This window comes from Carassius gibelio, chromosome A13 (genome assembly GCF_023724105.1).
Source record: "Carassius gibelio isolate Cgi1373 ecotype wild population from Czech Republic chromosome A13, carGib1.2-hapl.c, whole genome shotgun sequence".
Lineage (NCBI taxonomy): Eukaryota > Metazoa > Chordata > Actinopteri > Cypriniformes > Cyprinidae > Carassius > Carassius gibelio.
In genome coordinates, this window is record NC_068383.1 from 13,168,472 (window position 1) to 13,181,423 (window position 12,952).

General features: G+C 37.7%; 1 protein-coding gene across 1 annotated transcript in view; it reads right to left on the minus strand.

Moving 5' to 3' along the window:
* The window catches only part of LOC128026190 (B-cell lymphoma/leukemia 11A), a 50,302-nt gene extending 45,720 nt beyond the window's left edge, over positions 1–4,582 (minus strand). The window contains exons 1-2 of the mRNA XM_052613013.1: positions 3,808–4,582; positions 353–688 (exon numbers count right to left, since the gene is read on the minus strand). Coding sequence (XP_052468973.1) covers positions 353–688; positions 3,808–3,862 — 391 coding nt within the window. The 5' untranslated portion in view covers positions 3,863–4,582. The remainder of the gene's footprint in view (positions 1–352; positions 689–3,807) is intronic.
* Positions 4,583–12,952: the final 8,370 nt, after the last annotated feature.

Here is a 12,952-nt window from a genome sequence, read left to right on the forward strand (position 1 = left end):
GATTCCAAGCAGCGATGATCTTGAGATAATAAATCTGATTTTAAATGCTTTTTTGTTTTTTCTTCTTTGTACTCTGTGAAGTAATGTCGGTTCCTCTTTTGGTCTTCGTAATGGCTTCTCACTTTGAGGTTTGATTGAATATACCCCTTTTCCCCTTCCTGCCCCACAGCTTTTAAATATTCAGCACTCTGATATGTCTCCAGAGCTGCGAATGAGGCGACCCACCGAGAAAGGACATGTGTCTACGATATGTGGCCCACACAACAACTCTGCTCCACCACAAATGTTCCTCACACAAAAACACGCAGATTCCTTCTATTTTTAAGAGGAAAATCACATGAGATGAAGTTACCTGTAATGTTTTCCTGTTTCGGACAGATTCCTCGAGAAGACGTTGATAAGCAGTCATCGTCCTCCGGCGTGACCTGGACGCCCACCTCCACAGGGTTGGAGGCTCTCCTCAGGTCACCGTGCAAGGGCGATGGGGGCTTATCCACTGCTTTGTCCATGCAAAAAGTGCCATTGCACTGCTTCCTCTTGTGCTCAATGAAAATAAGGATTTCTCCCAAAGGGAAGTTCATCTGACACTGGCCACAGGTGAGCAGGTCCTGGTCTCCCTCTGGAGCTACCTGTACCAGCCCGCGCTGTTCCTGCCTCTCCTCCGAGACCACGGCAGACAGGGGCACGGCTGCATGCAGGAAGAATCCATATGTGACATAGAGGGAATGAAAAGCAGAGGGAACATTAGAGAAACAGTCAAGATGAGAGAGCACACAACAGGATCAAAACAACAACAACACACATTTTATGTTAATCCACCACTTTAATTTAGTTTTATTTTCACATTTATCTTTTTAATTTCAGATCTATAATTACCTTACAAGTTATAACTAATAATAATAATAAACATTTAAAAAAATCTATTACTCACTGTCAGTTAAACTTCAGTGAACAAGCCTGAAAACATAATATTCACATAACTAATAGCAAGGGCTTGACACCTTATTAACACATAATTTATTATGATATAAAAGTAAAGGCAACAAAATGTTGTTATATTTGCTTTGGTGCATTAACTTCTGTGTCTAAAACTACAGTAAATTAATCTCAGCCTGAATCTTTGTTTCACTCAACCATACACACATCTGGAACATGAAATGACTGCATGGACAGCACGTGTAAATATCCAGAAAACCCAACACACGTCACAGCTGCAGCAATAAATGCTTCACACAATAGGGACTATTAGCTTTTTTCCCATCATGAAAAAGTTAGCTGTAAGGTTCACAAACATACACACACACACATACATATGCAGGTATTTTTATAATGGTTGTTTAGTGAAATCTTTTGCTCATAGGTTACACTAGCTTCCTAATGGTTAAGAATCTTGACCTTCTTTATATGCTGCCAATTTCATGCTTTAATGAACCTAAAGCCACAGAGAATCAAAAAATAGATTTTAATTTTAGTGTGTGATGATTGGATGATTTTGATAAAAAAGAAAAAAGGTGTTAGGATCATGTTCAGGGCGGTTAAATTTACTTCAGCCCAGTCTGGGGCAGATATTGAGGGGCAGATGTGGAGTATCTCCCAGACGTGCTTATGAGGAAAATATCCGACACATTTGCACATGAAGAACAATAACGTGTCATAAATGTATCTTCTATACATAGTACTGATTTTCGCTAATACGTAGTTTTGCTGTTGTTGTTTTTTCGAGATGAAATGCTCGCCGTGAAAATAAATAATAGAAAGCCTACCCGATTTAAAGTGTACTCAGTATTTTAGATCTGATTCATAGATACAGAGTGATTCATAGTGATATTGATTCGTAATGAATTCGTAATGATAACAGCTGTAGAACTTCCAGTTAGGTGTGACTGTGATAAAACACAGAGATAATCGATATGCAAAACTTCAGTCATGATTTAATAATGAAAACCGAGCTAGAACATACAAAATGTGTATATATTTCAACTGCAAAAAAATAAATGAAAATACGTTATGATAAAATAACCGCTTATATTCAACATTTCAGTTAGCTATAACAATTATGTACTTATTTTAGTATCGCAGCTGCTATCTTAAGATATCTGCACATATGCATATTTTTGATTTAAATAACAGAAACTTTACACACTGTGTATGAATGAACATTCTTTTATAATATTTTTAGAGATTTAAAATACATTCAAGTGTTTACAAACAAAAGCAGCTTTTTACCAAAAAAAATGATGATAATATTTTTAAATAGCTCTCCTCAGAAAAGTATCTGTGTGTAGTCTATGAACGTGAACACTGGTTTTCAGTAAAGTTTGAAACACAACTTGATCTATTACAGAATACAAGGTATACAAATTATACATTTCATACCAGGTCAGGACAGGATAAAAAAAAAACCTGTCACAAGTTCGTATACAATACGTTTCGCTCTTGCTAACATATGGTCAAATATAGATCAAGATAGCGGTGAAACTGATCGGGTTCGAGTCTAGTTTATGATCGTCGTCTGCCCCCTAGCGGTGGATTTCTGACACGAACAGCAGCAAACACACGGAGAAACCCGCGCTGAGATCCCACAGCCTGTGTGTGGAAATCCAATAATGTTACACGATACTTTACAATGTTACAACAGCTCGGGATTTGTGTCAAACATGTGTATCTAATAAAACGAACACTAATGCTTTTGTAGCTTTACGTTTGAGATTATAAAAGGTAAAATCGAACAGACAAAAAGACGAGAGCTAAAATGTGTCATCGTGCTCCTGACAACATGTCAGGTCCATAAAATACGAAGCAGACATTATTTACAAAACTGTAACCTACCACAGTCCTTCAAGGCATGTTTAGACTAAATAATAATAATAATTCGAATGATAATTAGGAGAACAGTAGTCTAGTAGTAGGCTATGAATGTGTGCATACAAAAAGAGCAAACTGACTGGTATTCTTGATACACTTGTGTCTAAATAGTTGCAGTAAATTTAGGTTTCGTCTTACCTTTGTCACCGACATTTAAAACAAAAATCAGGCATAAGTGAAATCGAATTTATCCTTGTACAAATGCACACAAAACGCAAAGAGCGTAGCGTAAAATCGTTCCCTACTGATTTTAAACTAAAGCCCATACGAGTCAATCAGAATCGTGTTTGGTTCAAATGTAAGAAAAGCTTAAGTTTAAAATTCGAATCATTTGTATGTGCAGATTCCTTGCACTGCGATGTTAGCCTCACACAGGCGACTATCGTGCTCTATTTGCTGGCAGTGGGTATACGCGCACGCGGCGCTTGTAAACAGTCTGACACGAGATTTTTCCCAATCAAAATTCACTTCCACTCTTTGAAAATCTTCCAAAAATAGTGTGAGAGGGGGGAAATCCTACCCAGAATCACAGACAGACCGTGTTACGGGACATTCCACGAATTGTAAGCTTAAATAAGCGAGCGAAAGCACGCGTGCAAAAACCCACCACAGTCCGGTATATGTGAGCGCTTGCTCTTAAGTGGTCAAGGCGACTAGGGCACGAGAGCCAAGAAATATGCGCCTAAACACAGAGCCGGCATGAACTTCTCCAAGTATAGCGATGGAAAGCAAACTTTTGTGGCATTTCGGCGGACGAAGGTGCGCGTAAAGAATTTCAGAGATGGGAACGTTCTCTTCACTAAAGTCCACTTGATCTGCGCTGTCCCAATGTCCAGTGTGTCTTCACTGAGAATTACGCTGCTCTCCAGCAACTCAACGCTACAGAACGGAGCCAAAATCAGGTAAAGCGAACGGGCACAACATATATTTGTCTTTACTTACGCGAAAAATCCCGTTTGCTTAAGTGCTGGGGTTTGCCTTGCTTGCGGCGAGACATGGTGGTTGGTGGCGGCTTTCAGCTCGGTTCACATCGGGAGAGCCGGGTTAGAAGGGAGACTCCAGAGAAAATATCTTCATCAATGCCTTTGACATCCAAAATAAATTAGAAATAATACAAAGATGGCGAGGGGAAGATGGATTGTGGGATAGCCGTCATGGCTTTTTTGAAAAGAGAGAGAGAGATGAAAAAATGGCAAAAGCCCCCCTGAGCTGCAAGTTCAAGTGCGGACGTGACGTCCCTGCGAACTTGAACGTCAGGAGATGGATGGACACAGACATACAGAACATGGGCAGGGCAAAGCCGTGGAGTGGGAGGAGGGAGTGGAAATAACAAAACCAATGGACACTCATTAGGGGCTGGACATGAAAAATAGACCCGAGGAAGCCAATGGACAGAAAGATCAGGGGGCCGGACAAGAGGCGAGAGAGCGAGAGCGAGAGACACGCACACACAGAAAGAGAGAGAGAGTGGGAGATATGTTTAATGAAAGCAATGTGCGCTGCGGCGTGTGTGTGTGTGTGCGCGCGCGCGCTGGGGGTGGACGCAGGAAAATAGTGCACGAAAAGCCAATGGACAGGAGATTCAAGGGGGGCGGACATGCTATATATACAAAAAGAGGGGGAGAGGAACCTCGCATATAAGGTTTCGTAGTGGACACTGGTGGTGTTTCAAACACAGTCTCTCAACTCCTTGTCAGACACACGTTCGGGTTGCATGAACAGGATAGACAGGTTCCGAGCCGGGGCATGTGGGTTCAACAGCCGCGTGCGCTGCCACATTCCTCCAGAACAGAGAGAAACTTAAGGGACATCACATAGAGCGGGGTAGGATAGTCGTTCGCGCGCTTTGCAAACGATGTAGGTGGGACTTAAATACTACAAGAGTGTAATTGTAAAAATATAACAACACACTGACGAATAGATTGTGGGAGCAGCCCACTATAAGAAAGGGGCCGGGGTAATAACTTTTCAGATGTGTTCAGATTATAGGGAATGGCGACTGGAGGGAGGAGGGGGGTGTCTGTAAACCGCCGCGTGGATTTAGAAATATAAAGATGCTGTAAACAGCGCCGATGCATTCGAAATTAAAGAGAAGTGAAGCGTATAACCGAACGCGATGACAAGCTAGTTCAATGCATTAGGTGGGAGGAAGAGAGAGATACCCCAGCGAACTAGTAGAAGTACGACCAGACTATAGCGACTGCTCAAGAGACTCAAAGCAGAGACTGCGTGAACAAGTGACAGTCTACGGGGAAAAGGCACAATTCTATAGGGAACCGATCGGAATTGAATTCGAATGCTGGAGATAATACGTGACCCGTGAGCGAGCGAGTGAGTGAAACTGCTTTGCAGGCTTATACGGTGACATCTTTGTTTCTGGACCAAGACTGATCGCTGTGCTGGTGCGTGAGTGGGTTTTTTTTTGTCGGCGCGAGGTTTCGGAACATTTACGCGAATGTTGAGTCAGGTTTGCGCTGGGTAAAAAGGTCAACTCTGCGCGAGGGCTATCTGGGAATCCCAATGGATGCGCTCGACTGTACCACACTGACAGTGCCGATGCTTTTCAGGTCATTGTTCTCAACAAGTGCATATGATTAAAATAACCGTATCGATCTGAATCTTGTACATTAAGCCTTTGATTTCGCTTCAATGCAGCGCACTATTCTCCAACATGCACAACGGGAGCTAGATACATTTATAGCACTTTTAAGAGAGAAGCGCGTAAATTATGTAATTATTATATATGTATGTATATATATATATACATATATATATATATATATAGTGCTTTAAGCAAAGAACATATTCAAAGAAGCATGCCGGTTTTTTGGGTTGGCTGTACGATTATTTGAATATTATAAAAGCTTATTCAGATAATTGCTTTTATTTCTAGGCTCTAGCATAAACTGCTTTCTAGATAACAAAAAGTTACCATAGAAGGTTATCATGCAGAAAAAAGCTGTAAAGCACATTTTGGCTCTAATTTTGACATATTCTTAAGCGTCTAATATTTCTGCGATCCTGTAGCGTGATTGACAGAATACACCACGGATTCCTTTAGGACCTCTCGAGAGGTAATGTGCTCTGCAGTTCATGCATACCACAGAAAGATTTCATTGTTTAACCTCGCTCGAAATACTTCCAAGTGCTTGTAAAAAAATTGTTGTTTAAAAAGTAGTGAGGTTAGCTGTAGTGGGAAACCGTGGTTATTGTGAAAACTTTGACTATGCATGCGACAATCTCTATACAAAATCAAAATGTTTCCATACAGCAAATAATGCAACGTGTCATAATAGCGTTTGCTTTTGACTGAACGATCTTTCTGTATAAAAGCTTTTGGAGCTGGCCAAATTTGGGGATGTAACACTAACCATGGCACATGCCCACTCTGGGCTGATGGACGGCCTTTTTCCCACTTTTCTGAAAGTCTGATCAGATTGATCAGCGCAAACGGAGCGTTTACACCTACTTCAGGAATGAGGCTATCAGGCAGCAACAAAACGCCGCGTACAAACAGAATTTCAATATGTAAATGACAATGCGACTGATCCCATTACAAATCAGTCAGACGTTAAATGCGTTGCAATATCCATCTCACCAATGCGAGGTCAGGCGCGCTCTCTCGTACAGAAAAAGGAAGCGATTGGAAATGTGAGTGAGAGACAGATTCATGCTTAAAATAACGATTCAGCTCGATGCGCGAGGCCCTGGATGACACAAAATCCAGATTACCAGACTACATCTACAAAATCTACAAAATACCATGATTGCTGCTGAAAGATCATTTTATTAAATTGCGAAATCCAAGTAAATAGTAGGGTTCCACTATGATACTACTAAAGATGAATATAGGTCCATGGGTCAGAAGGGGGGGATGGGGGGGGGGGCAAGACAGTTGAATTTATTTTTGTCGTGTGCTTGCCTTCCCCTTGGGCGCATTTTAACATATGGAAATGACCAAGGGTTTATGCGATAAATCAACGCCCTGTTCATGCTTCACTCCTCTCATTTTCCCACTAGCTCTGGCAATTCATCAGCAGATCTGTTTTCCTGCAACTCTTGTCCAGCGCTACTGTCATATTGAAAAAAGGGCTTTATGGGCATTTATGGTTTACCAGCGAGATTAGCACTTAGTTAAAACGCCTCTCGTGCACTTTGTGTTAATGAGAGAGCGTGCCAGTGTGTTCGTTCATCTTTGCTTAACTTTAACTAGAAAGAGTTTTTAGGATAAAATGGGCATTATGTGACTTTTGTTGTCATTTCTTTATTAATAAAAATAGGTTTTCCGCATGCATTCCGCATGCATTCCAACGTGATAGATTTCAAGACTATTCCAATACATTACATTATCTGACCAAATGTATTAAAACGTTTCGTTTTAGTGCTCAAACAGCACCTATCACTCATTATTGAGCATTTAATAAACAATAGGTCTATTTTATGGCTACTTTTGTTCAATCAATTGCAGCGTTATTATTGCACATTATTATTGCACGTTATTCATATTTTTAATTTATACAGTGTGCATTTACTTCTATATTATCTTTAAACTTCTTTTCAAAACGATTACAGTACAAATTGAGGCATATTTTACTGATTTAATCCAAATATGTAAAAATGAAAAAGTAAGCAATAAACAATTTTGCCCAAATATTTATTTGCCTCTTTATCTTGTTTTATAAGCTATGTTGCAATTGTTAAGAACTCCATACTCGGTGGTTCAGATTGGACTCATTTCAGGCCCAGGATGGAATTAAATCGGCCTTGTCTTGTTGCTAGTTATAAATTAAATTGCATGCATGTACCTGGTATATGGTTGCATGGCCGCGGGAAGTGGGGGTGCTGGGGGTGCTGCAGCACCCCCTAGTGACGAGAGGGAGATAAAAAAATGTAGGCCTATTAAACTATTTTGCACAATTTATAAATTCCTTATGAATATTTTAGAAAATGATTTTGACACACGCAGTCTATCTATTACGTATATTTTGGATTTTAATTTTATATTTTGAGGCCTAATCAACACAGGTTCGGAAGTTACGTTGTCAACGTCAGGCAGGCAGGTTTGGTCGCCGAGTAACGAGGTTTCCCGCTCGCTCCATGCAGAATACATCCATCTTTATATGATACAGCGCAACTCGACATTTGTACACCTGTAACCAGGGCACCCTGCCTGCATGTAGCTCAGGTAAGAGCATTGTGCTGCCGCGCTTGTAACATTTATTTTTTTGGCAACAAGTGTGGGATCAGCTTTGACTAGCCAAGCAATTGTAAGTAGTATACTATAGTATTTTTGTAAGGTGGTGGGGATGGAGAGTATTATTTCGTTCGTGTGTTCTTTGCATAATGGTTGTGGAGAACTGTTAAATAACGTTTAAATAGTTGGAGATTATTTCCTTGTGGTTTGTGTAAAAAGGTTGGAGATGGAGACAGAAAGCGTTATACTGTGCGTGTGTTTTTTGCGTAATGGATGTGGAGAACTGTTCAATAAACAAATTGCTTAAATAGTCAGAGATTATTTCCTTGTGGTGTGCGTAAAAAGATTTTGGAGTTAATAGAGTTGCGTGTGACATAAACGTGCAGTGACTCAAGCCAGCTGCCCAAATCGATTGCATTGTTTTAGCATTATTGTGAAGTTTGATTAATATTATATTTTGTTGTAATATTATTTGTTGTATCTAAATAAGTTGCATGTATGTATAGGCTATCTGAAATTGTAATGAAAGTAATTATTTCGTTTTCTTTCGATTGTTAAACTATTATTTCTGATTCTGCTTCTGCTTCAGATTAATAAGGCATTGCGCATATCTGAGAACTGATGTCTGTGTGTTTCAGACCCTGTGCACTGAAGTGTATATGACAATAAAGTAGTAAATCTCAATGTATTTATTTTTAAAATGTATTTTAAATAGGCCTATAGGCTCATAGGTTTTTTGTCAAAAAAAAAAATAAAATAAAATTCACAGCACCCCCTGTTCAAAATTACTTCCCGCGGCCCTGTATGGTTGTAATCATGATATCATCCTACGCGTTCCTCTGGGAAAGCATCTTTGAATCGCGGTTGAGTAATTAAACATGTAAAATGACACTATAAAAGTGCATTACTATCGAAATTATTTTATCGCTTCCAAAGCATGTTTCATTTATAAAATAAAAAAAGACCCTCCAAAAAAGACATTAGTGCAAACTATTTCTTCACTTTGTCCAATGTCACAAAAACAGAAATTTTATTTGACACAAGAAATCAGACTGATCGTCAAATGAATTAGACCTTTTCGGGTCGCCTGTGAAAGACTTTGACCACCTAAAGTCTACATATGCCACTAAATAAACGTTTTACCTCAAAGGACGGAGAGGGGCGAAATTGGGAATGATCTTAAAATCCCTGGTAAATCAAGCCTTGGCTTCTTTAAGGAATTTTAAGCTCCAGCAGTTCAGACACATTCGCGGACCGAAATTAATATTAATGGCTAGATTTCACAATGTGGCGTTATCACACTGCGCGATGGTGGGCATGCCATCTGGGTTTTGGCAGGTATTAGATATAATCAAAGGGATTACGTCTCTGTGGAAGAAATTATTAACGTTGGTACTGGTTCTTCTACGAAAAGCAAAGGCGTGTGAGTGTGTTAAAAAAGAAGAAAAAAAAGAGAGACTACCTGTGAGACTACATGTGGACTCATGCTGTAAGATATAAAGACTACAATTAGGCTATTGTAAGAAGAAAAAAAGCTTTAAAAGAACAAGTAAAATACACACACTCGATATTATTGCGTGACTGTTGTTATGCTATATCAAGGTAACGCGCTTCACAAGTTCATGCCAGTATTCTTGTAGTATTATTAATCTTACATTAATAAGAATGGAAGTACACTATAGGGACGTCAGTCGTTTATCTGTTAAGGCTTACGTTTATGTTCAATTCATGTTCATAGATTGTGCATAGAAGCTGTAACCTATAAGTTATTACAGAAATGAGCTTGCTAAAGCTTTAACAGAACCTAAAACCATGAATATATCCGTAAGGCATATTATAAACATCTTCAAACAAACCTGCAACAAACATATTAATAACACAATTTACATCCCCGTTATAACCAATCCACTCGAAACCAAATGGAATATCAAATCCAATAATTATTTATTCAATGTTATTGATATCCAGTTGCTCTTAATCTAAGTTTAGCATGAAAGGCAATATGGCAGCAATGTAAAGTATTTAGCATTCAATAACCCGTGACATAAAAACTCTAACATTTTTTAAATAGGCTAAGACACAAGCTAAAATAGGCCCTATGAGAAATATTTACATTAATGCGTTAAAATTAACGGGATAGACACACTACAATTAATAATAAATGTTAATTATACATGCGGGATTAAAGGATAAAAACTGGTTACTGATGATGGACAAGAATCGCGGAGTTTGGGAGATTCAGGGAGAAAAAAGCAATATGTCGTGCTCCAGGCTCCCTCTAGTGTTCAGAATTATGATGACAAGGAATTCCGCAAGACTTCACAAAAAGAAATGAGAGAAGTGAATTAACCAACTTGATTTTTTACGACATTATTGAGCGTTAGATTAATCAACGGTGTAAAACATAAAACACGACTTATTACAAAGATATATGTTTGGGATTTAAAACTTAAATCTGGTTCTTTATTCAACCGTGAAGGCACGTTCTTCGTCTATTTTTTTCTTTATCCTACTTTTTTTTTTACAGCTGAGTTACGTGTAAACATTTTTGCTATTCAGTTGCTTGATTGATTAATTCTATTCATTATTTTAAAATTTAAAAAAAAGACTACAAAACGCACTGCATTGTGACCATGTATTGCACGGAGAAGACGACTTCAAGAATTTAGACAGTTAAAGTTTATACAATTATTATTCATTTGTTCTTAATAAGGATGATGAGGAAGATGATAATCATCAATAATAAGGCAACATGAAAATCAATGCAGTGCTATGAACACTTCAAACCAAATACCTTTAAATTACAAAATGATAAATATTCATTAATGTATGCCTGTGTTGGCCGATTTGCACGAATTGATGTGTAATGTAATTGTAAAAACAGCCAAAGTTGAAAGAAATCTATATCTTTTACATATTTGTATGCATTGTTCATTCGAAAATGTAAAATTTATGACCATTTAAAATGTTATTTTGTTGCCTCCAATGACAGCCTTAAATCTCGACCCACTCCCACTTAGCTACTGAACATGAACATTTCAATCACTAGTGCTTTGTTATTAATAGAACGAAATATGTAAAAAAAAAAAAAAAAAAAAAAAAAATCACAAATCAGAGATGCAGTGTATTTGCAATCTCTACCGAATTTGTTAGCATAGGCTACCCCTTATCCAGCAATAATTTGGCAATCTGATTGAATTGATATAATTTAAATCAGACTGGAATTCTGTTTGCTATAATTGCTTCAGAACCATGGACAGCGACTCTTGCGAATGGTTCCCACAGCCACACAAACTCTGGCATTGTATAAGCTTGTCTGTAAACACGGGAGACATGCTCAGGAAACACATTGGTTTTATGGCTCACGATACTGCAGAATTTTTTTAATTGCCTTTTTACTATAGCGTGCTGATAACCAACAATAACATTTTATTTTATCTTTCAACTTGACAACGCACTGATTCCGATGACTATGCCTTCAGACTCTACATATGGCTATGTTGCACATTGGTTAAAGGTTTTAGGTTTAAATACCTAAAAATAAACATTCAATCATAATGTTCTCACCCACATGTATTCCAAAATTTTTCGGTGAAACATAGAGGGCCTTTTGAGAAAGGTCTGCGTTGTTTTTTGTTTATTTGTTTGTATGTTTTTTTTTTCTCCATACAAGGAAAGTCAATGGGTACCGAAATGGTTTGGTTACCAAAATTATTCAAAATATATTATTTAGTGTTCTACGGAAGAAATAAATTTATAAGGAATTAGAATGACATGAGAGTGAGTAATGGGGTTGAATAAATCATTTTGGGGTTAACTATACCTTTAAGAGTAGAAACACCTCCAGTTATTTACCTGTTGCAAAAAATAACAGAAAAAAAGAAAAGAAAAGGTTTTACTATATGTAGAAGTTTAGTATTGTCTGGTTAAAATACAACATTAAAGACGGTATTCGTGATATAATATTTTATCCTATTGTATTTATCTCTTTGTCGGAATTATATTCATTTCCAATTATATTCTTTTTGTGTGTGTGATTTATTCAGTGTCTTTGTTCAAATGGACATTTATTTTCTGCTTCGAGCACTTCCTTTGTCAATGATGTTCCGCCAATCTAAAATAAAGTGAACAGTATTAGAGAATGAAATTTGAAATTTGTGTTATAATATTAAAGACATAAATAAAATGTTGTTGTCCTGGTCGTTTCTTGGAAAATGAGTGAATGTAGTAATGTAAACTACACACACACACACACACACACACAAATATATATTAAAGCTTAATTAACGAAGTGAAGCTGCGTCTTTTCGACACGTTTAGGCAGACACAAGATCCAGTAGTATAAACATAATTTGGAATGTTCAAAATAAGTGCAGTCACTGAATGAGAAAGTAATTTTTAAGAAGTCACAATTTTTTTTTCACAAGTCGCCTTGAAGATACTGATTAGATTGTTTGTCTTCAAGTTAATGGAACAGAGAAATTGTGAATTTGTGACATTATCCTGTACAAAACTTTGTTATATACAGTCTCTCTCTCTCTCTCTCTCTCTCTCTCTCTCTCTCTCTCTCTCTCTCTCTCTCTCTCTCTCTCTCTCTCTCTCTCTATATATATATATATATATTATATTATTATATATTTCATAGAATTATTTTTTGAAAGATCCTGAGGTTTTGTTCAAAAATGGTTCAGAATACAAAAACACAATTATAATGATAATAATAATAATAATAAAATAATAACAATAATAATGTAGACCGGTATATTATAGTGCCAACGCTAAAAATCATAATAATTAGAACAGCAGAGTCAACAGTATTGAGAACTCTCACTCCACATATGCTCTATAGAGTTGAGTGTGCTGCTCACTGGAGAGCAGCTGGACGTCATCACG